General features: G+C 36.7%; 1 protein-coding gene across 7 annotated transcripts in view; it reads left to right on the top strand.

Moving 5' to 3' along the window:
- Nucleotides 1-26,042, top strand: part of PPHLN1 (periphilin 1) — a 189,065-nt gene that overhangs the window by 3,670 nt on the left and 159,353 nt on the right. For all 7 annotated transcript variants that reach the window (XM_069094200.1, XM_069094198.1, XM_069094196.1 and 4 more), the window contains exons 2-3: nucleotides 7,096-7,123; nucleotides 8,395-8,486. In XM_069094200.1, the coding sequence (XP_068950301.1) occupies nucleotide 7,123; nucleotides 8,395-8,486 (93 nt within the window). In that variant the 5' untranslated portion in view covers nucleotides 7,096-7,122. The remainder of the gene's footprint in view (nucleotides 1-7,095; nucleotides 7,124-8,394; nucleotides 8,487-26,042) is intronic.

The following is a 26,042-nucleotide window of genomic DNA, read 5'->3' as shown; positions in this document are numbered from 1 at the left end:
TTAAAAAAAAAAAAAACTCTTCATCTTTACCCACAATTCTTAATGAGTTTATGCCCAATCCGTGTATTTTTTCTGAAGTATTGCTTGTAGTTGTTTTGGAGTAACTCTCTTTTTCATCTGTATCTTGAGCAACCCTGCACCATAATAGTTCATTATTCTGGGATTCTTTTTTTTTTTTTTGCTCGTTCTTCCAGCTTACTTCCTGACTTCAAATGATGTTAAGGCTAGACTCTGTGCACCTCAAGAGGGAAAATGTGCTGCTCTGTTCTTGTTGCTGTTTTATGGAGATACTGAGTTCTCTCAGAGTTGTCTGATTCAAGATAAAGTCTGGTTGCTGCCTTTTTGGTTTGAAGTCTGCAAGTTCATAACTTGGGTTTGGATTTGAATAAGAGTAGACTGATGCTAGTCTTAGCCACTGTCCGCCTACCCTAGGCATTCCTTTCTAATTGGACTAGAAGCTGGAAGTGAGACACTTTTTCTCTGGAGATCTTATTCACACTCCTGCTGTATGCTAATGAACCTATTCCTTGCTGGGACCTATTACTTCCCCTGCTGTTCCTTTTTATCAGAATACCATTTGTGAGATCTCAATCTATCTTATATCTGATCCCTGAAACTGTGTAGTAAGTAACTGAGATGCCAGGTGACACTTGCATCCTTGCCCTGATATGTAACTACTTTATGTACTGATATACTCTGCCTGTAGCATGATCCTGTCCAGACCTGTGCCCTCAGACCTCTCTCTGTCTTCCTATGCTTACCTGGGCTGAAAAAATGATTCACTGTTAGTTTTGCTTGAATTTTCCCATTAGGATTCAGCATTTTCTGGATCTTTTTGTAGAAATTTTACAGGGGAGAATCTCAGACTTCTTTAAAATTGTGTGTGTGTGTGTGTGTGTGTATACATGCTACTACATACATATGTACCCACATACGTATTTTTCAACTAGCAGAAATCTGCCTTTTCACTCCTTGACCCCAAATTTCCCCAACTAACTTGAGAGCTAAAAGAAAACAAATCCCATTACCAACATGTATCAAAACAAATGTCCACATTGGCCATGTCAAAAAATAAATAAATTTATTTGTTTCATTCTGCACTCTGAGTTCTTTCTCTCCTCAGTAGGTAGAAACTTGTTTCATCATTAGTCTTTTGGAATAATGGTTGGTCATTGTGCTTGATATGAGCTCTGAATTCCTTCCAAGTTGTTTTCCTTTGTCATATTGATATCATTGTATAAATTGTTCTCCTGGTTCTATTCACTTCACTCTATCAAGTGTTCCTTGATAAGGGTTCATAGGTTTCTTTATAATTTCTTTTTTTTTTTTTTTTTGCTGCTTTTTTTGGAGGGGAGAAGGCAGGGAAATTGGTGTTAAGTGACTTGCCCAAGGTCAGGCAGGTAGTAAGTGTCAAGTGTCTGAGGCCGGATTTGAGCTCGGGTCCTCCTGACTCCAGGGCTGGTACTCTATTCACGGTGTCACCTAGCCACCCCCTCTTTATAATTTCTTATAACACTACAGTATTTTATCACATATGTGATTGGAATAACTTGTTTATCCATTCTCTAGTTTATGTAAACCCCCTAAGATCCCCAGTCTTTACCACCTTAGAAAGAGTTGTTTTTTTTTTTTTTGGTTCATCCTTAGTTCTTATTTTCCTTAGTACTAATCCCTCCCTCCAGTTTCCCCTCTCCCTCTCCTCTTTTCTTTCTATTTCCCTGTTGAATGATTTGTTGAAGTATTTCTGTACTTGTGTATGAGTGTATATACGTGTATGTATGCTGGTGTATGTATTCTTCCTTTTTAAACCATTTTGGTTGAGAGTGAGGTTCAAGGGTCACCTCGTACCATCAACCCCTTCTCCTTGTTTATAGATGTCTACTTGGGTATCCTGATTATGTGAAATAATTTTCTGTAAGTCTTCCCCCCTCCTCCCCACCCATGATCTCTCTCTGTCCTTATTCTTTTTGTAAATTCATTATGACATAAAAGAACCACTCCCAGGTCTAGTCCAGTTGGATTCCCATTATTCCCATGGTGATGTTAGGACTCAGAAAGGACATATGTATCTGGTTGTCATCGTAAATAGTGTACTTGGACACCTGTAGTTAGGATGATCTGATTTCATATCCCATCTCAGGAACTTGCCAGCTGTGTGATTCTGTCCAAGTCACTTGATCTCTGTTTGCTTTAGTTTCTTCAACTATAAAATGGAGATAATAATAGCACCTACTTTGCAGGGTTGTTTTGAGGATAAACTGGGCTAATATTTATAAATCACTTAGCACAGTACCTGACACAAAGTTGGTGCTATATAAATGCTTATTCCCTTTCCTTTGTTCTTTGTTTAGTCCTTTATCATTGTTCATCCATGTTTTACCTTTTTTAATGTTTCTCTTTATTCCTGTTTTTGACATAAGCATATTTATATGCAGCAGGGAAGAAGCCAGTAGATCAGGAGAGATTGAGATAAGAGAAAGATAGTAAGGGCAATTTGCTGGAAAAGTTGGGAAGGAATGGAATCATGGGTTCCTGTAGAAAGGTTTGCCATGGCAAGAAGAAGGTCCATCTCTTCATCCCAGGAGAGAAAGAGGAAATCAAGGAGGGAGATGTCTGAATGATGTGAGATGTGGAGGAGGAGAAAAAGGAAAGATAAATGTTCTGTTTTTTTCAGTGAAGTTTTTCAGTGCAGTGGGAGGGGTGAGGAAAGATGAGATTTCAGAAAGAGTGTGATAGAATAGCAAGTCAGATAGGGATGAATACAGAATGCGCAGTTGATATTATAATGTATATTTTACAATATGTATAAATAAATGTACATATACTGATCCAAGAGATAGAAGGTCTTGTTCATGGTTCACAGTAAGGATTCTAGTGTCACTGGATCAAAGAGTATGTAATGGGGAATAAGGTGTAAATAAATATTGGAAGGTAGGGGAGGAAAGACAAGTTAGGTTATGAAAGGCTTTGAATACCAGCAGATGATCTTGTATTTGAACCTAGATAAGAAAGCCACTGGAGTTTATTGAGTAAAGGAAATGGTCATGAGGTGGTCTGATTTGTGTTTTTGTCACTTTGACAGCTGAATGGAAGGCTGGTTGGAGTGGGCAGTTTTAGCACCAATACAATATTCACAGTGCCCATGGTCATTATAAATATACCTGCATGGTGCTCAATTGCAAAATATAACAGATTCTCCATAACATTTATTCAGACACCAGAAAACCAGATCCCAAAACCAGTAAGCTGATTCCATCATAGTAGCAAAGAAATTAATAAGCTACCACAGCGCAGAGAGCCACGGCATCCTTTAACCTTCCCATAAACCAACAAAAAATGAACATTTACTCACAAGCCTAACTGACTCCCGGGAATACATTCTCTTATCCTCCCATCCTAGCTAGCTCTGACTCCCAGCTTCCTGTGGGCTCTACTTCACCCTTCAGCAAACTCCTCTTATCATAGGCTCCATGTGATTCATTCAGCCTATTGGGGGACAGAATTTATTTTCAAAGCAGGGCAGGTTTATTAGGCTTATTAAGGAGCAGGGAAGATCTTCAGATTCCCATTACCATTACAACTGGCTACCTCATCAACAAGCCATTGTAGTCTGTTTGAGGTTATGAGGGCCTGTATCAGTGGGGTAGCAGTATCAAAGGAGAGGAGGGGGTATATTTAAGAGATATTGCAGAGGTGGTGAAGTCAATAGGCTGAATATGGAAGATGAGAGAGTAGTTGAGAGGGACACCAAGATTGGGAACCTGAAGGACTGGGATGCACTCAGTAGTGATAGGGAAGTTAGGAGGAGTGGAGGATTTAGGAGGAAAGATAAATGAGTTCAGTTTTGGACATTCTGAGTTTCAGATAACTCCTGGACATCCAGCAGATGTCTGAAAGGCAGTTGGAGATGCAAAATTGGAGGTTACCAAGGAGGTTAGGAATTGGGGACAAAGGACAGAAATCTAGATAGAGGATGATAGTGGGAATGGAAGGGTCAAGTGAGAGTTTTTTGAGGGTGAAGGAACCAGGGAAATGTTTGTAGTCAGAGAAAGAATCATTAGATAGAGATTGAAGGTAAGTTTTTAGAGAGGGGATGACAGAGGGGCAGTTAGGAGGAGATGGGTTGGAATGAGATTGCTTGTCCAGGTGGAGGGGTGATCCTTGCTAAGGAATAAGTCCAACTTTATGTGAGAAAGGGGTAAAGGAGGAGGTATGGGCAGAAAGCATCTGAATGATATGAGATGAGAAAGAAAAGGGAGCTGGTGGTGAATGGCTTTAGTTTTTTTAGTAAACTATGAAGCAAGGTTCTCAGCTGATAGGATGGTGGTAGATGGAACCATGGGAGATTTGAGAAAGGATGAAAAGATTTTAGAAGAACTGCTGTGGAAAGAGTAAGTTGATAAGAATAAGTAAGTTGATAAGAAAGGTTTAGAAATTTCTAGGGACTAGAGACAAACTGACATAGTTGGTTGCCTCAGGTCACACGCCAGCTGCCCAAAATCCTTTGTCAGGCAGCATGTCGTGCAGGCCTGCCTGGTTTAGAAGGATTGCCTATAACAACAATGCAATATTCACAACCTCTACGTTGACTATAAATATGCTGGTATAGTTGTGAATCACAAAATGTTAACAGGCTCTCCACATGGGGGGCAGAGCCAAAGTATTTATTCAAATACCAGAAAGCCAAGTCCCAAAACCAAAAAGTCAAAAGTCATTATAGTAACCACTAAGTTGGGACAGTTAATGAACTGAACACCCACATTCCCAAGCCTTTAAAACAAAACAGGCTCCCTCAGGCAAAGATCCTTCTCTCCTCACTCTTAGTAGCTGCTCAGCCTCCACGCTGCTTGCTCCCAGCAGTCTCTGTCCTGGCAGTTCTCAGCAGAAGCCCTCAGCAGAAGTTCCTGCTGCCACCCGCCACTGCTGCTGCTTCCGGCTCCTCCCTGCCCCACTCCCTCCTGCCACATCAGCAAGTTCATCCCACTGGGAGACTTACAAGCTCTGGGTCTCAATACTTGACACAATTATGAGCTTGAAACCCAAGTGCCAAGCACCTGCTAGCCTGCCAATGCAAGGGGCATGGAAGATCTTCAGATCCCATTACCATTACATTGCTCAGTAGCAGTAATGTCCCAGTTGAGCTTGTGTATTGGTCCCAGTCAGAATGTTTGTGTGACTTTCTCTGCCTTCATTCGGTATCATCTATATAGTATGTGATCCTGGACTGAGGCTTGAGGCAAAATTAGAGATAAGATAAGGGGCTAAGGGATTTATAGAGTTTAACTGGTTCTACTAGGAGTTAAGATAGGGATAAGGGGAGAGAGTAGTAGTGCAGGGGAGATGGTCTAGAAGAGAAATGAAGGGTCACAGGATTGGAATTGGAAAGCCAATAAATTAAAGTCAAATGAGGAGATTTGGAAATTCTTGAATATGGAGGTGGTACAATCAGTTTTATACATGGTGGAGGAGTAGGTCATGGGAAAATAAGTTGAGAAACTGAGGGAGTTTCGAACATACATGTTTGAGGGAGAGAATGATAAAGTACCTCATTATATCACCTGAAACTACTCTCTCCAAAGTTACCAATGATCTCTCAGTTGCCAAATCTAATGACCTCTGCTGAATCCTCACTAATCTTTACTTTTCTGTGTCTTTTGACAAAGAGGTACCAGATTATACTTGTTCATGCCCCCAGTGCTAGTTCAGGGGTCTCTTAGTTTCTCGTTCTGCATTTGGTGGTTTATGCCCTGGTATGCTACCTCAGTTCTTTGACTGAGAAGACCCTGATGGTACTATGTTTCCACAAAGAGTTGGACACAACTGAATGACTGAACAATGACAAAAATATATGGGTTGGACAAGATAGCCACTTTCCCAATCTTAAATTGTGAGTTTCTCTAATTTGTTGGCATGATTGTAGTTGTTGTATATAATGTTTTGTCTGCCTATTTCACTTTGTACCAGACTATACAAATCTTTCCTAGATTCCTAATTTATTATTTCTTACCTGTGTTTATATGCCATAGTATTTTCAGCTATTTGCCTTTGATGTAAACTTTCCTTTGAAGTTTTTTGCTACATTTACAAATTTTCTTTTGCTCATTGGTCCTTTGTTTCTTTGACTCCTTGAGATATTTCTCCAGTAATGTTATTGCTGTGTGAGATAGTATAGACAGTTAAGTCATTTTTCTGAAATAATAAGAAATTGAAAGCCAGAATAGTTGGATCACTTCACAGCTTTAACATGATACAATCAATATGCTTTCTCTTATCACAGTCCTTCCAATGTTGATTTTACTTTATTTTTCTCATCCTTGCCGTTTTGGTAGGTTGTAAAAACTTAAGAGTTGTTTTGATTCTCACTTCTCTTACTGTTAGTCATCTGGAACATATTTTTATGTGATCATTTTTAGTTTGTAAATCATCATTTGACTTCTCTGACTAACTTTTCTACCATATACCCTGCAGTGGGTACCTTCTCCAGCCTTCCTTTTTCAATTTCTTTTTGTATTTTTTCTCCTCCTGCCCTATTAGATCTTTAATTCCTTGAGGGCAAACTGTTTTTCAGTGCTTACTGCAGTACCATGGGCATAGTAGATCCTTAATAAATGTTTATTGAGGAAGAAATGTATAATTCTTTGTAAAGTCATGGAATGAAATAATTTATCTGCTAAGAACAAGTCTTTATTCAAAATATAATGGTGAAGGAGGTACAGAGTTAATTGGTTGATTTTATAATATTGCCATGGAATCATTTTTTTTGTCTTGAATGTGTTTAGTGATAGGAAATATTGGGCATGACTTATTTGAAGGTGAATATATTAAAATGCCAATTTACCTTTGATAAAAAGGAGAATAATATAGTTCAAATTTTTAAATATGTCCTTAAATTTTATGAGCTTGTTTCATTAATTTTATTTCTCATTCATTTTAATTACAAATGGCCTCCTAGGCCCAGAATCCTGCCATTTTTAATGCTGTGGGATTTATGTCAGTGTGGATTGTTCATATTTGTGGCTGTTATTTTATATTAACGGTTAAATTCTTTGTATAGAAACAACTGTTTAAATCTGTACTTTTTTTTCTCCTCCATAGGAATTCATTGATTCCTGAAAAGATACAAGTAAGTACTTTTTTTTTTATTTGGGGGAAGGAGTGACATATTAGCCAAATTAATTTTAACATTAGTATTTTTAGTCATATCAAATTAATTATTATTTCATCCAAGGTTATAGGATTATTTTAATTTTTTTCTTTTTTAAAATTTTATTTGTTTATATGTTTTTAGTTTTCAGCATTCACTTCTGTGAGATTTTGAGTTCTACATTTTCTCCCCCTTCCTTTCTCTCCCCCCACCTCAAGATGGTTTACAATTTGATGTATAGGCTTATTTTAAGTTTGATTGATGTTTGGTTTAAAAACATTGTAGCATAAATGTTTTCATAATCTTCCCATTTCTGGAAAATAAGCAAAACTGTTTTTGAAAAGTTTGAATTTTCTCTAAATTTTTTGGATGGAGGTGGGAAACTATTTGACTAACTTTTGCTTTAGAGAAAATTGCTTTCCTGTTAGAGGCCCACTCTTTTTCCTTTGCATTTTCTAGAAGATTGTTTTAGTAGGAATGTGGATCATTTATGTTCTTTGCCTGTTTTCTCTTTCAATTCAGTTCAACAAATATTTACTATTTAAGACCAGTTCTATACTTCCCACCCAATACTTAAAACAATATCTCTTGGAAAACAAAAATTACATATTTATGTAAGCATACATTAATAAATAACACTGACTATAGACTTCACTTAAGTTTTCTTTATTCAAAGCAAATTTTTTTGGGGGGAAGGGGGGAAGCACAGCCTCTCTTCTAACCAATATAGTGTTACACCATATACCTTGTGTCAGACTCTCTACTGAATGGGGGGTAGGGAAACGAGGAGGGGATAAATGGATGATTAACAAATAACTTCTGTCCTAAAGTTTACAATCTAGCAAGGGAAAAGAAGGCAAATATACAAATAATTGTAATGTACAATAAAATGTGATTATGCATTGGTTTATGGAGGGCTCGTGAATTATATCTGTTTGAGAGCATCAGGGAAAGTTTTATGGGAAGTAGTGGCAGTATATCTTGAAAGATGGGGAGGACTCAAGAAATCAGATGGGTGAATGAGGCATATTTCAAGGGTAAGCACATTTAAAAAGGTGGGATAGGGTTATACTGGAGTATGATTGAAAAGTCCAATTTGACCGAGTCATCAAATGTTTAAAGGGGTTTTGGTATACAAATTGGAAAAGTAAAGGGCTTTTGACTGCTAGGCTAAGGAGTTTATTAAGTAGTTTATCCTAATAAGTGTGTAAATTATGATTCAGTGGTTCTTTTTGTTTTTCATTCCTTAGTGGCATATAGAAGAGATGATGTGTGGTCTGAAGGACGCTATGAGTATGACAGACTTCCAAGAGAACGCTTACCTCCTCGAAGTCATCCTGAGGTTAGTTGCTCTTATAAATAGAAAAACACAATAACTTTTGGAATTTTAATAGACTATCATTAAAATTATTAACTTTACTTTTCAAAGGAAGCATATTAGTAAAATTCCATAGAATTAAAAAACTCTTAAAATTCTTGTTGGATAATAGGTATCATTTGCTTACTTTTCTATTGGAAATAAGGCAATCAGACATGAAACACAGATGTCTTTCATACAATGTGAATGTGAGCACTAGTGATAGTGTCAATGAATTATGTTTGCATAATCCTTCAGAGTTTCCAAAGTGTTTTCATCATAGTTGTGCTGTGGGACAGGTTGTGCAAGTACTGCTATTTCCATTTTACAGAATAGAAAACTCATATTTGGGGAGGTTGTGTCTCATCTAGTGTGACAAATGAAATTTTTGGAGACAGAGTTTCTGAGTAATTAATAATCAATTTGTTAATTATGGCTAGCAAATATTTAATAAAATGATGTCAGTGGTATTCTCAGGAATCAAAGATGAACTTTAGGGAATATTGAATGCTTTTGGAAAAGGGGGGGTGTACCTGAGGGTGGAAATCAGCTCTGATTGGTTCACAGCTCGTGAGGTAGTTGACAAAAGAAGTGGGCTGAGGACTTAATGAGGTTCAGCTACCTCTAGCTGTCTGGACAAAGGCATCCATATCTACCCAGTCAATGAACAATGTTGGAGTGAGATTCTCTTTGTAAGATCTTCTTGTTGGGGTCCCATTAAAGATAAAAAAGCACGTATCCTGTGGATGTGGGCAATCTAATCCATCACAATGTCCTTCAGAGATTGACTGAATAACCTATGGGGGGCTGGTTTCTGAATGAGGAAAAAAGGGAAAACCTTAATCCTAATTTAATAATTGGTTATTGATATGAGAGAAATAGTAATTTGTCTCAGCCAAAGTGTAAAGCTAGTGACAAGGATATGACTCTGGCCTAGCAGTTGAACATTATGTATACAGTTTACCTAGATTTTAACACAGTATTATTGATGAATGTTTTTATCACTGACATGGATAATGAAATACATGGCATGTCTGTCAGATTTCCAGGTGTCACAAAACTGTGATAGGTAGCTAATATCTTTCAGGATTTTACTCAAGAAGTTAGTATCTAGTCCTCAAAAATGTCTTGATAATCTAGAATATTAGATGCAGTCTAGTAAGACATATTTTAATAGAGATAAATATTAAATCTTACACTTGGGTGCCAGAACAACTTCACAAATATAAAATTGAGTAGGTGTTGTTCCACAGCATTTTGCCTAAAAAAGATGTGAGGTTTTCAGTGTACTTAAGATTGTACTGAGAGTAGTGTGTCAGCCAAGAAGGCAACTTCAGTCTTAGGCTAAATTGAAAGAGTTATGATATCTAGGGCTGAGGACGTGTTAGTCTCACTGCTCTCTATCGTGGTCATACCACATCTGGAATATTGCAGTCATTTCTAGACTCTAGGTTTTAAAAAGGTATTTATAAGCTGAAGATTGTATATTATAACTGTCCTTAAGTAATGAAAGTTCTGGCTATTATGTGAAATACTTATAATTTCATTTTTTCTAATGAATTTTCCTTTGTAACTCATTTTTGCATTATGTTTAATATGTTTTTCTGAGATTAAGATAAATATTTAAGTCCTCTTGTTAATTTGAGTATTTTTATTTTTGTAAAATATTTTGTATTTTTTTGTAATTGTAATATTTTGTAAAAAATTCGTAAAATATTTCATTAAGTTTTATTGGCATATTGAATAGTTTCTGATGTAACAGTGAAATGATTTCTATTAATTTTTGTTATCACAATGGTTGTATATTCACTTTTTATTTTATATATAGTTAATTTGATTTTCTTCTTTTAAAAAATTACAAACCCTAGTAATTTTTGGACCTCCTTTTCCATATGAACAATTCTGCTTTTTAAGGCATTCTCCTCCTCATTGGTTTTTTGAACCTCTTTTGCCATTTGAGTTAGTCTATATTTTAAGGTGTTATTTTCCTCAGCATTTTTTTGAGTCTCCTTTAGCAAGCTGTTGACTCGTTTTTCATGATTTTCTTGCATCACTCTCATTTTTCTTCCCATTTTTTCCTCTTCTTACTTGATTTTCAAAATCTTTTTTGAGTTTTTCATGGCCTGTGGCCAATTCCTAGTTTTCTTGGAGGTTTTGGATGTAGGAACTTTGACTTTGTGGTTTTCTTCTGGTTGTTTGTTTTGATCTTTGTCACCAAAGTATGATTCTGTAGTTGGAGTTTTTTTTTCCACTCTTCATTTCAAGTCATTCACTTGACTTTTTAACTCTTTGTTAAGGTAGGACTCTGTTTCCAGTGTGGAGAGCAAATTGTCCCATACTTGAGAGGTTTTATGCAGCTGTTTTCAGAGATAGTTCTAGGGACCTGTAAATTTTCAGTTTTTCCAAGGTGGTATGATCTAAGGAGAGGTGTTTACTCTTCTCTTGGCCTATGGTGTGGTCTCCGAGTGACCACAGGCATTCTTTTCTGCCTTGGAACTGTGAGGAAGATTTCTTCTCTATTGCTGCCCCATAAGCTCTGCCATGCCAGTGTTCCTCCTTACCCTAGGATTACCACCTAGGACTAAAACCCAGATCCAAGCATAGGCAAAGGAAGAGAATCCTCTCTCAACACCTGGGAAGAGATCCCTGCAATCCCCCTCTGATCAGCCACTTGGTCTCCCCACTATTTGGGGGCCAAGAGCTCAGGGAGTAGCTGCTGCTGCCACTGCTGCCCCTGGGTTGGGGCTGAACCAATCTCCTGTCTCACCCTGCTCTGACAGACCTATTGACCTTCAAAGTTTTCTTTGGTGTTTGTGGGTGGAGCAGTCTGGAAACCACCCACAGCTGCCAGTGATTCAATCTGATGGGGCCTGTTCTATGTTTGCTGGGGTCTATACTGGTATTTTGTGCACTAGACTGTGCTTCTTTCTCAGCCTGGTGCAACAGACCTTTTCTGTTGACCTTTCAGGTTGTCTTGGGCTGGAAATTTGTTTCACTGTGTCATTTTGTGAATTCTGCTGTTCTAGAATTTGTTTAAAGTCATATTTTACAGGTATTTGAAAGGTTTTTGGGGGAGAGCTCAAACAAGTCCCTGCTTTTACTCCACCATCTTGACTCCCCTTCAGCAATTACAGTTTTAAGAGTATTCATAAGATTTTCATATATAAGAAGTAAACAGCTTGATCTTATTGAGTCCCTTATAATTGTTCTTTAATGTTTACTGGCCTTATGTTTCACCTGAATCTTATATGACTATTAAGTTTTGGTATTTTTGTTATAATATCTGAAAGTCTTTCAGTTTGTTAAATGTCTATTTTTTTTAAAAATTCAGGATTATTCTCTTGCTTGGTGGCAGCCATAGCTCTTTTACTCTTTGAAATATAATGTAAAAAAAATTATAATGTTATGATACCTATGGTCTTTTATAGGTCTTGTGTGATGATCCTGATCATAGTTTTGCAGTGCTTAAAATTTTTTTTCCTTGTTCTTTGTAATATTTTCTGGGTAACGTGGGAGCTTTTAAACTTGGCTGTGGTATTTCCTCCTGGAATCTCTTTTGAGTGGTGATTTGTGGATATTTTTCAATTTCTATTTTGCCTTCTTGTTCTAGAACTTAAGGGCAATCTTTCTTAATAATTTCTCGTAACATACTTGTATCAAGATTATTTTTTAGGGGCGGCTAGGTGGTGCAGTGAGTAAAGTGTCAGCACTGGAGTGAGGAGGACCTGAGTTTGGATCTGGCCTCAGACACTTAACACACACAAACACACACACACACACACACACACACACACACACACAACTAGCCCTGTAACCTTTTGCAAATTACTTAACCCCAGTTGCCCTCCAAAAAGGCAAAAAAAAAGATTCTTTTTTGATTGTAACTTTCAAGTAGTCCAACAGTCCTTATATTGTCTCTCCTTGATTTAGTTTCCAGATAATTTGTTTTTCTAGTGAGATGTTTTGCATTTTCTTCTGTTTTAAATTTTTTAAAATTTTGTTTTATTATTTCTTGGTATCTTATAACTTAACTTATAACTGGCCTTTCCCTTGCACAGTTCTGGTTTTCAGGGAGTTATTTTCTTCCTTAAGTTTTTAGATCTTTTTTTTTCATACCCTTATCTAGTAGTGCTCTGCCCAAGGGGATTGCAAATTTTAATCTCTGAAACTTTTTTAAAAATTTGTTTTCTTTTCTCTTAAAGACCAACCTTAACCCTAAATCACTTTGGTCCCAGACCAAGCTCTACTTGCTCAAGGTTTTTGTCCTGATTGGCTCAGAATGAATGTAAATAACAGTTGTTTCTGTTTTGGCCAAAAACCCTGAGGGTCTTCCCCTCCCAGATCTATTTTTTTTTCTTTGCCTTATTTTTTTTAAACCTTAATCACAGAATGGACTTAGCCTCAGTCAAACTGAGACTAAAGGGATCCTACCCTGGTTGCATCCTGGGACATCTCCAGTTGTCCTGACCCATATCTAGCCACTGGACCCAGATGGCTGTAGAGGAGAAGGTGTGGCTGGCGACTTTGCCCAGCCCTCCCTCACTTAAATCCAATTCTTTTGAAATTCATGGCATCACCTTCCTGATATCCTGTTCCTTTTCAAGAGTGTAGGACAAGCAGAGTGTGAGTAGTCTGAGCTGCCCCACTGGGGACCCAACTGGCCAGTTCCATTTGGGCAACACAGCTTCCTTATCTCTCTTTCTTCCTACCTCCCTTCTCCCTCTACCCCCTCACTGGCTATATTTCTTTCTTAATGACTTTGCCTTAAAGGGAGTTCACTCTGGTTCTCATTCTTGGCTAACCATAGGTCCCAGTCCAAGCCTTACTTAGTGGTCATTCTTTGGACCCTGATGACTCCAATATGAATGTAAATAGTATTTGTTTCTGTTTTGACCAGAAATCTCAGGGGTCTCCCACTCCCAGATTGATATTTTTTGATTAGGTAAAATGGGCTATTCCTTGCTCATTTTTTACCTAGACTTAAGCGTTCTGAATGGGCAGTGCCTTAGTCAAAGTGAGAACTCTGAAAGACCTTAGCTTAAAAAAGGCCACTGCCACACTGTGGACCATCTCCAGTCATTCTGGTCTGTATCTTGCCACTGGACCCAGATGACTCAGGGGGAGAAAGTGAGGCTGGTGACTTTGAACAGCCCTCCCTAACTTAAATCCAATTCACTTGCATGTCATCGTATCACCTCCCTGATGTCATGGTCCCCTTCAAGAATGAAGGACAAACATCTCTTTTTCTAATTCACTGACTTTCTTTTCACAGTTTTCTTGATTTTCTTGGATTGCTCATATTTTTTTTCCTACTGTGTTTCCCTGATAATAAGACCTATACTGAAAATAAGCCCTCCCCTTACTGTGTAAGATTCCTCTAAAATAAGCCCTATTGAGATTGCTACTGTAGTGAAGGTGATCCCCTGCGTTACACGCTACATTATGGTACCCTCTGTATGCACCACCCCCCCCCCCCCCCCGTGAAACCCACGCCATGCTCCGAGCTGCATCCAATCAAAGCTGCAGCAGTGAGCGCGTCATCCTGTTCTTCCCCAGTGATTTGCTTATTGAATAAAGGTACATTTTTATGTTCACATTTACCTGTTTATTAAAATTGCTGTCAATGTTCATTAAAATAAGCCCTCCCCTGAAAATAAGCCCTCTGGTGTTTTTCTGTCCAAAAAATTTAATAAGACAGTGTCTTATTATCGGGGAAACACAGTAGTTTTTCCTCATTTTCTCTTATTTGATTTTTAAAGTCCTTTTTAAGTTCTTTTAAGAATTCTTTTTGGGTGGGATGATTTGACATTTCTCTTTGAAATAGGAGTTGGTACATGATTTAGATAAAAAAGGCTAATATTACAAACAAATTAAGGGAGCAAGGAATAGTTTATCTGTCAGACTTATGGAGAATGGAGGAATTTATGATCAAACAAGAGAGAGAACATTATGAAATGCAAAATAGATAATTTTGATTACGTTAAATTGAAAAGTTTTTGCACAAAGCCAATGCAGCCAAGATTAGGAAGGAAGTAGAAAACTGGGAATTTTTACAATTAGTGTCTCTGATAAAGGCCTAATTTCTAAAATATATAGAGAACTGAGTCAAATTTATAAGAATACAAGTCATTCCCCAATTGATAAATGGTCAAAGGATATGAACAGGCAGTTTTCAGAGGAAGAAATTAAAGCTATCTCTAGTCATATACACTAAATCACTATTGATTAGAGAGATGAAAATCAAAACAACTCTCAGGTGCCACATGTAATGGCAAGCAAAGAAGTACTTAATGCCTTGTTTTGGCTCTTTAGTTATTTAGCACCTTGTTTCAGTTCAAATTTCTTTTAAGCCTTGCCCATGATTATATCAAGTCTTTGTTAAGAAACAGAACTTGTGAACCCCTGTTGGGAGGAGCTAATGACTGTATATATAAGGAGAAGCCCAGGCTGGGAGAGGACAGAACTGAGAAGAGAACTCTTGTAGTGGCAGAATTGAGGAGAAAACTTGTGGTATCCCGGCATTCTGTTTGTCTGCTCTGTCTGTGTTGATTTTTGTTTGTAATACTTGTAATATATAATGCCAAGGAAAGGCAACTTCCCAAGGTTCAAAATACCAGCATAGGTGCTCTCCATTTTATTCAGTGACCAAGTAAGAACAGAGAAGGTCAAAACATGACATCATTCAAAATACAGCATTTACTAAGCCGTGATTAAATAATCTCCAAGTACTACCCCACCCCAGGATCTTCCATTCATTCAATCAATTACAAAGTCCCTGTTCTAAATACTACTCCACCCCTAGGCTGTACCTTCATTTAGTCCACCACAAAGCCCCTCTTCTCAAATGGAGTTTAGTTTCCAAACATAAGTAAAGTACCTTCATTTGTTCAACCATAGAACACAAAAAGGTCAAAAGTTTCCCACCCCTGGATCACAATTGAATCCTCTATTCCTCAGCCAGTATCAAGTAGTTTTGATGACTGCTGCTTTATAGTACAGATTGAAATCTGGTAAAGCTAGTCTACCTTCCCTAGCATTTCTTTTCATTAATTCCCTTGATATTCTGGACCGTTTATTCTTCCAAATGAATTTTGTTACTATTTTTTTCTAGCTCTATAAAGTAGTTTTTTGGTAAATTAATTGGTATGGCACTAAGTATGTAATTTAATTTAGGTAAAATTGTCATTTTTATTATATTAGCTCAACCCAGCCATGAGCAATTGATATTTTTCCAATTAGTTAGATCTGACTTTATTTGTGTGAAAAGTGTTTTGTAGTTATGATCATACAGGTCCTGGGTTTGTTTTGGCAGGTAGATTCCCAAATATTTTATAATGTCTACAGTAACTTTAAATGGGATTTCTCTTTCTATTTCTTGCTGTTGAATTTCATTGGAAATATATAGGAATGCCGAGGATTTATGTGGGTTTATTTTATATCCTGCAACTTTGCCAAATTTGTTTATTGTTTCAAGCAGTTTTTTATTTGATTCTCTAGGATTCTCTAAGTATATCATCATATCATCTGCAAAGAATGATAGCTTGGTCTCATTTTGCCTAACTTGATTCCTTTGATTTCTTTTTCTTCTCTAATTGCTACTGCTAACATTTCTAGTACCAGATTGAATAAGAGGGGTGATAGTGGACACCCTTGTTACACCCCTGATCTTATGGGAAATGCTTCTAGCTTCTCCCCATTACATATAATACTTGCTGATGGCTTTCAATAGATGCTACCTATTATTTTAAGGAAGGCTCCATTTATTCCTATACTTTCTAATGTTTTTAATAGGAATGGATGTTGTATTTTGTCAAAAGCCTTTTCTGCGTCTATTGAGATGATCATGTGGTTTCTGCTAGTTTTATTGTTGATATGATGAATTATACTGATGGTTTTCCTAATATTAAACCATCCTTGCATTCCTGGAATAAATCCTACCTGACCAAAGTATATTATTCTTGAGATAAGTTGCTGTAGTCTTTTTGCTAGTATTTTATTTATAATTTTTGCATGTATATTCATGAGGGAGATTGGTCTATAATTTTCTTTCTCTGTTTTATCTCTTCATGATTTAGGCATCAGTACCATATTTGTGTCATAGAAAGAATTTGGTATGACTCCTTCTTCACTAATTTTCCCAAATAGTTTGTAGAGTATTGGAATCAATTGTTCTTTAAATGTTTGATAGAATTCACTAGTGAATCCATCTGGCCCTGGAGATTTTTTCCTAGGGAGCTGACTGATGGCTTGTTCAATTTCTTTTTCTGAGATGGGATTATTTAAGTAATTTACTTCCTCTTCAGTTAATCTGGGCAACTTGTATGTTTGTAAATATTCATCCATTTCCCTAAGATTGTCAAATTTATGTGCATACAATTGGGAAAAATAATTCCTAATTATTGTTTTGATTTCCTCTTCATTGGAGGTAGATTCACCCTCTTCATTTTTGATACTCATAATTTGGTTTTCTTCTTTTTTTCTTTATCATATTGACTACGAGTCTATCAATTTTGTTGTTTTTTTCATAAAAGCAGCTGTTGGTTTTATTTATTAATTCAATAGTTTTATTAATTTCAATTTTATTAATCTCTCCTTTTGTCTTCAATATTTCTAATTTAGTATTTAATTGGGGATTTTGAATTTGTTCTTTTTCTAGGTTTTTTAATTGCATGCCCAATTCGTTGAGCTCCCTTTTCTCTAATTTAATCACGTATGCACTCAGGGATATAAAACTTCCCCCTAAGAACTGCCTTTAATGCATCCCACAGATTTTGGTATGTTATCTCATTATTATCATTCTCTTGAATGAAATTACTGATTGTTTCTATAATTTCTTGTTTGACCCACTCATTCTTTAGGATTAAATTGTTTAATTTCCAATTAGTTTTTAGTCTGTCTTTCCCTGGCCCTTTATTGCAAATAATTTTTATTGCATCATGATCTGAGAAGGATGCATTTAATATTTCTGCCTTACTGCATAGAATTGTGAGGTTTTTATGCCCTAAAACATGGTCAGTTTTTGAGTATGTGCCATGAACCGCTGAGAAGAAAGTATATTCCTTTTTATCCCCATTCATTTTTCTCCAGAGATCTATCATACCTATCCTCTCTAAAATCATGTTCACCTCCTTAACTTCTTACTTGTTTATTTTGAGGTTGGATTTATCAAGTTCAGAGAGGGGGAGATTAAGGTCTCCCACTAGTATAGTTTTGCTATCTATTTCTTCCTCTAATTCTCTAACCTTCTTCTTTAGGAATTTGGTTGCTACACCACTTGGTGCATATACGTTAAGTAGTGATATTGCTTCATTCTCAATGGTGCCTTTTAACAGGATATAGTTTCCTTCCTTATCTCTTTTAATTAGGTCAATTTTTGCTTTTTCTTTATCTGAGATAAGGATTGCTAACCCTGCTTTTTTTATTTTAGCTGAGGCATGATATATTTTATTCCAACCTTTTGCCTTTACTTTGTGTGTATCCCTCTGTTTCAGATGTGTTTCTTGTAAACAGCCTATTGTAGGATTATGATTTCTAATCCATTCTGCTATCTGTCTCCGTTTTATGGGAGAGTTCATTCCATTCACATTTACAGTTATGATTGTTATCTGTTTCTTTCCCCCCATCCTATTCCTGTCCCTGTTTATGTTCATATTTTCCCTCCCTTCTCCTTTCCCCCCCTTAATAGTTTTCCTTTTGACCACCGCCTCCCTCAGTGTTCCCTTTTCAGCCCCCCTCCCTCTTCCTCCCCTTTCCCCTTACTACTTCCCTCCCTAGAAACCACTCCCACCCCCCTTTCGTAACCCTTTCCCCCTCCTACTGCCTGTAGGATATTGTTATACTTAATGAAGTATGCTATTTCTTATTCGCATCAAGGGTGACAGGAACAAATCTCATGCGAAGCTCCTCTCCCTCCCCTCTTTCCCTCTAAAATGATACTTTTTGTGTTTCTTCTCCATAGAGTCCTATGCTTAACTGGTTGTTATTCCCTCCTTGTACCAGAACCAATGAGGGAAAAGCTTATATGCTTCCCAACTCCCTCCCTTTTTTCCCTCTGCTATACAGTTTTTATGCCTCTATGAGTGGCATAATTTACCCTTTTCCACTTCAACCATTCCCTTTCTTCCATTGCCGTCCTTTTGTAGCCCTTAGCAAGATTTTAAAAAAATCGTCATTTTGTGTATTTAATAGTCATACCCTCTACTTGTCTATAACCAGTTTGCTCTTATCAAATAGCAGGGTGTTTGTGTGTTCTCCTTGTTTACCTTTCTAAGTCACTGTTGCATCTCGTAATTGGAGGTTGAATTTTCCATTGAGTTCTGGCTTTTTTATCAAGAAGGTCTGGAACTCTGTTATATCATTGAATGACCATCTCTTTGCCTGGAAGAATATGCTCAGTCTCGCTGGGCATGTGATCCTTGGTTGTAACCCGAGCTCTCTTGCCTTCCAGAAAATTGTATTCCACTGCCTCCGATCTTTCAGTGTAGAGGCTGACAAATCCTGTGCAATCCTTATTGTGGACCCTCGATATTTGAATTGTTTCTTTCTGGCCGCTTGAAGTATTTTCTCTTTTATCTGGTAGTTCTGGAGTTTGGCCACAACATTTTGAGGATTTTTCAGTTTGAGATCTCTTACAGCAGGTGTCCAGTGGATTCTCTCGATTTCTATTTTACCCTTAGGTTCTAGCAGGGCAGTTTTCCTTAACGAGCTCTTGGAGAATGTTGTCCAGGCTCATTTTTTCATCATAATTTTCTGGTAGGCCTATGATTCTCAGATTATCTCTCCTGGATCTGTTTTCCAGGTCAGTTATTTTTTCCTTGAGGTATTTTACCTCTTTTTCTAATTTTTCGTTCTTGTTGTTTTGCTTGGCTAATTCTTGGTTCCTCATAGAGTTATTTGTTTCCATTTTGTTAATTCCGGTTTTTAGCAAATCATTTTCCTTGGTTAATTTTTGAAGCTCCTTTTCCATATCATACACTTTTCTTTTTAGAGAGATGTTTTCCTCATTATAATGTTTTTCTAATTCTGCTATTTTCGTTTTGAGAGAAATATTCATTTTGTCTTCTATCTCTCTCATTTTGTTTTCAAGTTCCTTTTGATCTCATCTAAGAGAGCCTTCTGTGCTTGGGACCCATTCCCTGTTGAAGTTTCAGCTTTGGGTGTGGAGTCCACATTGTCTCCCTCTGAGGTTGCTTCCTCCCTCTGAGAATAGTAGGACTCCAGAGTCTTTGTCTTTGTAGTCTGCTTTCTAACCATTTTGAGGCAGGGTCCTAGCCACGCCCTTCCTCTAGGATCCCAAGTCTTTGCTGTAGAGGGTTTTGCCCTGGGCAAGAGTTACTATGTTTTTAGGGTCAGAGGGGGGTTTTGGAGCAGGTGGGGTTCACTCTGTCATCCTCGTCTGTGGAGGTCCTGAAAGGGGCTTTTTAAAAAAAATTTTTGGGCTATGAAGTAGTAGCCCCAGGAGTGTTTGCTGTCCAGGACAGGGGCCCCTGTATTTGCTCCTTACCTTGCTCTTTCTAGTCCCAGCCCTTTGGTGATAGGCCTGGTAGTGGACCTTGTGGTTGGTGGGAAGACTTCCCCTCCGAGTTGATCAGGCCCCTTCCAGGCCTGTGTCTGTCGTGCCGCGCCTTCCCCTTGCCACTGAATTTAGATGACTCTGAAGGAGAGAGAGTGAGGTTGATGAACTCTGCCCTATTCATATCTAATTCACACAAAAGTTAAGAAATCACACTTGTGATATCACTGGTCCTTTTTGAGAAGGTAGGATGAACAACAGGATTTTTTCTCAACATATCAATCTGATTAATGACCTACTATGGTCAAACTGGTCATTAATCTTCTTCCTGGCCTTATATTTAAGTACGGTCTGTTTATCACTGTGAAATATATTAGAAATAATGCCATAAATATGACATACCCTTTTGTAAAATAATTTTCTGTGCTTACTCAAAACTTGTCTTTTATTTTCCATATGTCCTATTTTATATAAGATATCATTGAACTCAAATAGAGAATGTGATATAATTTGTGCAGGAAATTAGAGGAACTTGTTACAATGTGATATGGCAGTTGTCAATTTTAAAAAGATTACAGTAGAGTATATAAAAATATTCCTAGGATCAACATGAACTTAGTATGTCCTTCTCAAAGAAAACAAGTATTCCTTAGAACTTAACTGAAGTTATTTTAGACACATGAAAAAAATGTTAGTTCTTAGAATTAACTTTCAGCTCTCCAGATTTCTTTGCCCCAAAAAGACAGAACATTGCCTCAGAGTGAAAGAAATAAAAATGGGGCAAAGCAGTTGCCTTCCTAAGAGCATTTGGGAAGACCCCAGGAAAGACCCAACTTCTAGGGGCCTAAGTGAAGATAAAAGTGCCTCCAGACCAACTCTGCAGAATCAACAAAAAATAAACCTTGGGGTCAGCTGGGTTGAGAGGTGGCCGCAGATTATCAGAGTTATTTGGCAGCCACAGCCTTAGAAACTTTCATTTTGAAGACAGTGTGTTTTGAGTGTGTGTGTGTGTGTGTGTGTGTGTGTGTGTGTATGTTTGTGTGTGTAGGTGTCTGACTTTTAGTAGGAGAAGATTGAAGGACCTTCCACTGTATAAGCACAACTGTGCTGATCACATCTGTTCTGGGGTGGGCTGCTGCTGTAGCAGAGAAGAAGCTAGCACACACCAAGTGAGTACTATAGGAAAGTGTGGGGGCCCTGTTGTAAAACATAGCACGAGCAGCTCTCCAGAGGAATGCTGCTATGAACAGCTTTAAAGTTGTAATCACATAGTATAGTGAACTCTATTTATTCAGCAATAAACTAAAGGAAAACATTCACAGAAACCAAAGTATAACATTCACAATGTTATAACAACTTATTACTAAAGTGGCCACATAGTTTTCACCAAAGTGGCCACATAGTTTTAAACAAAAGATATCATTCAGTATGATCTTAACTCAGTCATCTGTAAGGAGCAAGCCTCCTTAAGGGACACAAAGTACAAAGGTCAAAGTTCTCTACCCCAGGTCATATTGTCTTAATCTTTCAGTTAAAAAGTCTTCTTTCTTCTTGATTGGAGATTAGTTTCCAATCATCCTTAACTCAATCATCATTAAGAGATATAAAGTACAGAATACAAAGTTCTCCCACTCTTAGGCCACAGTAAATCATGATCTTCTCAGTCAGCATTATATACCCAAGGAGAGGTCTTTTCATCTTGACTTAAGGTTGGCTCCCAAATTCCATGGTTCCTCTTCTATGGGTCCAGCTCCTGCCTGAATCTATCCAGTTGTCACCTGGATTCACAAATAGGCAGCTCTTAGCTCCTTGTTCAGCTCCTCATCCACTTCCATATTGAAGCTCAGAGTGTCCACTCCACCTCAAGTCCTTCACAGTTTCTGTTTCTGGGAAGACAAAGGTTAACAGAGCCACAATAATTTTCATGCACATTGGTGGCACCATCATCAATTCAGTATCTGCCTGTGAAATTAACACAGACCCACCATCAAGGTCTGAGAACTCAACACAAATCGTCAGTATAGTCAGGACCTCTGACACCCTCCTCCAGGTTTTCTGTAAACAGACTACAAGAAAATCCTCTTTCAGGGCTTCTGGTAAGGTCCTAGGGCTTCTGTACAAAATATTACAACCACAAGTCAACAAAGAATGTCAGGATATCACAAGTTTTCTCTTCAGCTCTGCCACCACAAGTGTTCCCTTCCTAGTTCTGCTCTCTCCCAGCTTGTGCTGAGCTTTTTATCTGGTCATTAGCTCCTCCCTTTTCTACCCCTTCCTGTTACATCAGCAAGTTCCTCCCAGTGTGGGTTTTACAAGTTCTGTTTCTTAACAAAGATTTGATATAATCATGGGCAAGGCGCAAAAGAAACTTGAACTGAAACAAGGTGCTAAATAATTAAATAGCTGAAGCAAGACTCTAAGTACTTTTTTGCTTGCCATTACACCTGTTGACTGTGGGAGTGATAGGAGAGCAGAGTCTCTGGTTTCCAGGTCAGGGAAGTTAGCTATAGTTTGTAGCTATCAGAGGGACCTCAGAGAGCAAGATCATTTGTGGGACATGTCTGGGGTCCTAACCTTGGCTTAGGAATAGAGAGGAGAACCCAAGGTTGGGTCCTGAGATAGACCTCAGAAAATAACAGAAGGACCTGAGACTTGGAGCATCATTGTCTATATTTCAGTGCTACAACTTTATTATACTAGTAACCGCTAAAAAAACAAAACAAAGAAAGTCAATAAAAATAAGTAAGCAATGAAGAACCCCACCATAGATCATTCCTATTGGGACAGAGAGCTGGCTTCATATTCAGAGGAAGATAATGGAGCTTAAAAAGTAATACAGTTTTCGTTGAGAAACATCAAATGATCCCAAGCACAAAAAGAGTTTTTGGAAGAACTTAAAAAGGACTTTAAAAATAAAAGATCATGGAAAAATTAGGGAAAAAAGACCAATCCAAGAAAATAAAGAAACTTATGAAAAGAAAGTCAGCCAATTTGAAATAGAGAATCAGAAGCTTAAGGAATAAAATAATTCCTTGAAAACTAGAATCGGGCAAGGGGAAGCTGACATTCTAAGACACCAAGAAATCATAAAACAAAATCAAAAGAATGAAAAAATAGAAGAGAAAGTGAAACCTCATCAGAAAAACAACTACTCTGGAGAACAGAGTGATGAGAAATAATGTAAAAATAGTTGAACTATTAAACATTTAGAATATAAAAAGATGATCATATTATAAGAAATTATCAAGGAAGATTGCCCTGAAGTTCTGGTTGTTCTAGAAATAAAAAAAAAAAAATCCACTAATCACCTCCTGAAAGAGATCCTGGGAAGAAAATTTCTGGATATCATAGCCAAGTTTCAAAGCTCTCAGGTTAGAAAGAAAATATTGGAAGCGAGAATAAAAAAACAACCTTGGTGTAAATATGATGTAACTTGCTCTAGGATTGTGCTGGATCTTGCAACTACTCCATTGAAGGATGTACTTTTTGGAATACTATATTCTGTAGAGAAAAGAGCTGGGTTTATGACCAAGGGTAATTTACCCAGCAAAGTTTAGTATAATCCTCAATGGAAAAAAAAAGAACATTTAATGAACTGAAAGACTTTAAAGTATTTGTGATAAAAACAGTAGAATTTAAGGGAGAATTTGAAATATAACATCCAGGAGAAATATCAGGTAAACATTAAAGAACAATTATAAGTGCCTCTATAAGGTTATTGTTTACTTTGTATATGTGAATTTATTAGCAGTGTTCGTACGATTGTCATTATTTGGATAGTCTGAAAGAAAGGCTTGGGCTGAGCTGCTTATGATAGGGTGATTCTAAAAAAATAAAACTAGGGAGAGATTAAAAAGGTGTAATTATCTCATAAATGAAAATCGACACAGAAGAAGCTAGTAAGGGCAAGAGTAGATGATGCTGTAATCTTACTATCATTGGGAATGGGTTAAAAAGGAAACATCATATATATCTAGAAGGGTATAAAAGTCTCCTAAATTCAGAAGAAATAAGAGGGGGAAAAGGATAGGGTGGGAAGACAGGATAAGGGAGGAACTTTTAGAGGTAGATTAAGAACCAGGAGGACAATGTAGTGGGTAGAAGTAAGGCAGAGTAGTGAAGATAGATGAGGTCAATAGGGTGAGAAAGTTTGGAAAAATAGGAAAGAAGAAAATACACAAATTATTGTTACTTAAAATGTGATTGGGACAAATTTGCTTATAAAATGGAAATGGATAGCAATTTAAAAATTTGAATTCAACAACATATTGCTTTTAGGAAACATTAAAAAAAAATTATACCCAAAGTTAAAATAAAAGACAGGACTAAACTTTTATTATGTAAAAAATATCACGGATAGCAATCATGATCTCAAAGTTAAAGTTAAAATAGATTTAACCAAAAGTGAAAAATAGAGAAACTATAATGTGTCAACAATATTCAGTATTGTTTTAGACCATTTAAAATACTGTGATAGTAGAAAATACATGAATGTATACCTGCCAAAACAGACATAAAACCTATATGATCATAAACATAAAACATTTTTTTATATAAATAAAGTCAGATCTAAATAATTGAAGTTATTTTTATTGTTCATGGGTAGGTAAAGCTAATATAATTTTTAAAATTACAATTTTACCTAACCTGTATATTCAATGTCATCCCAATTAAATTACTCAAAAATTATCTTATTGACTTAGAAAATAAAATAAAGCTCATTTGGAAGAGCAAAAGGTCAGGACCTTCAAAAAAATGAGGGAAAAAGTATGTAAAGAAAGTAGATTCAGAAATATCAGACCTTAAACTATATTATAAGGTGAGAACACTGTTGAAGTGTAAAAAGACTAATTTCAATTATTTTAAATTAAGTTTTTCTTGTATAAATAAAACTTGTATAACCAAGAGTAGAAGGAGTGCAGAAAATTGGGAAAAACCTTTCATTGTCTCTCAAATAGGAATTGATTGGATTGGTATACTGCTGTGGCATAGGCAGATGAGCTAGTCAATTTAGAAAAACTTGGAAAGACTTGAAACTATGGAGGAAGATGCTGTGTACCTTCAGAAAAACAGATGACAGGTAGAAATAAGCATAATATGATCATATGTGGATGAGTATATGTTTATATATGTATGTGTGTGTGTGTATATATATATATATATATATATATATATATATAGTGTGTGTGTGTATGTGTGTGTGTGTGTGTGTGTGTGTGTGTAGTTTTTTAACTTTCTTTGGGTGCGGGCTGAAGTAAAAACTTCACAGCAGAGAACAAAAAGAAGCAAAAAGGAAACAAAGAAACGCTGAGCAGCTTTGAAAACAAGGTGTAGTATTGGAGGTTTTTTAGCTTTTACTCTGCCATCTCGGCTTCACCTCCCAGAGGTATTTTTTTCCCCCCAGAGGTTTTCTTGAAATATAAACTTAGTGCTTTATATAGAGAAAAAGAGAAGATTTTCTTATGATCTTATGTATATATAGATGGCTGTTTTTTTTCTTATTTTGTATTTAAGTTTAAAATAAAAATTTCTAAGAAAAAAGTTTTTGTTATCTACATAAATGCTATTGTGTGAAAATTAAATTGTTAATAAGGGTATAGAAAAATCAGAAATGTTAAGACCAAAATAAATGATTCAGGAAAATTTTGAATAGTTACCGTGAAGTAGATGTTTAGTGGATATAGTAATGTAAAAATAGCACAGCTTTGTCATTAAACAATCATGATTTTATTTGCATCTCTGCCTTTAACTTTGTGTAACCTTAGGTATACCACTTCTCCAATCTGGACCTCACTTTTGTCATTGTTAAGATCATAGTGTTAATACCACATGACCTCTGAGTTATACAAAATACTTCCTTCTACTTCTTTGTTTATTGCTTTTGTGCTATCTTTTAAAGGGATAATTTATTTTCCCTTGTAAATGGAATATTAGACTGTAGAACTCCATGCCAGTATGGCAGATTATCATCAAATGTGATGTATATTCATTGACATTCAGTTGATACAATAAAAGTGTTATTTGGCATA

Source organism: Petaurus breviceps, unplaced genomic scaffold, assembly GCF_028583685.1.
Source record: "Petaurus breviceps papuanus isolate PSGF00001 unplaced genomic scaffold, PetGlider_PUasm1.0 216, whole genome shotgun sequence".
Taxonomy (NCBI): domain Eukaryota; kingdom Metazoa; phylum Chordata; class Mammalia; order Diprotodontia; family Petauridae; genus Petaurus; species Petaurus breviceps.
This window is presented reverse-complemented; position numbering and strand designations above follow the sequence as displayed.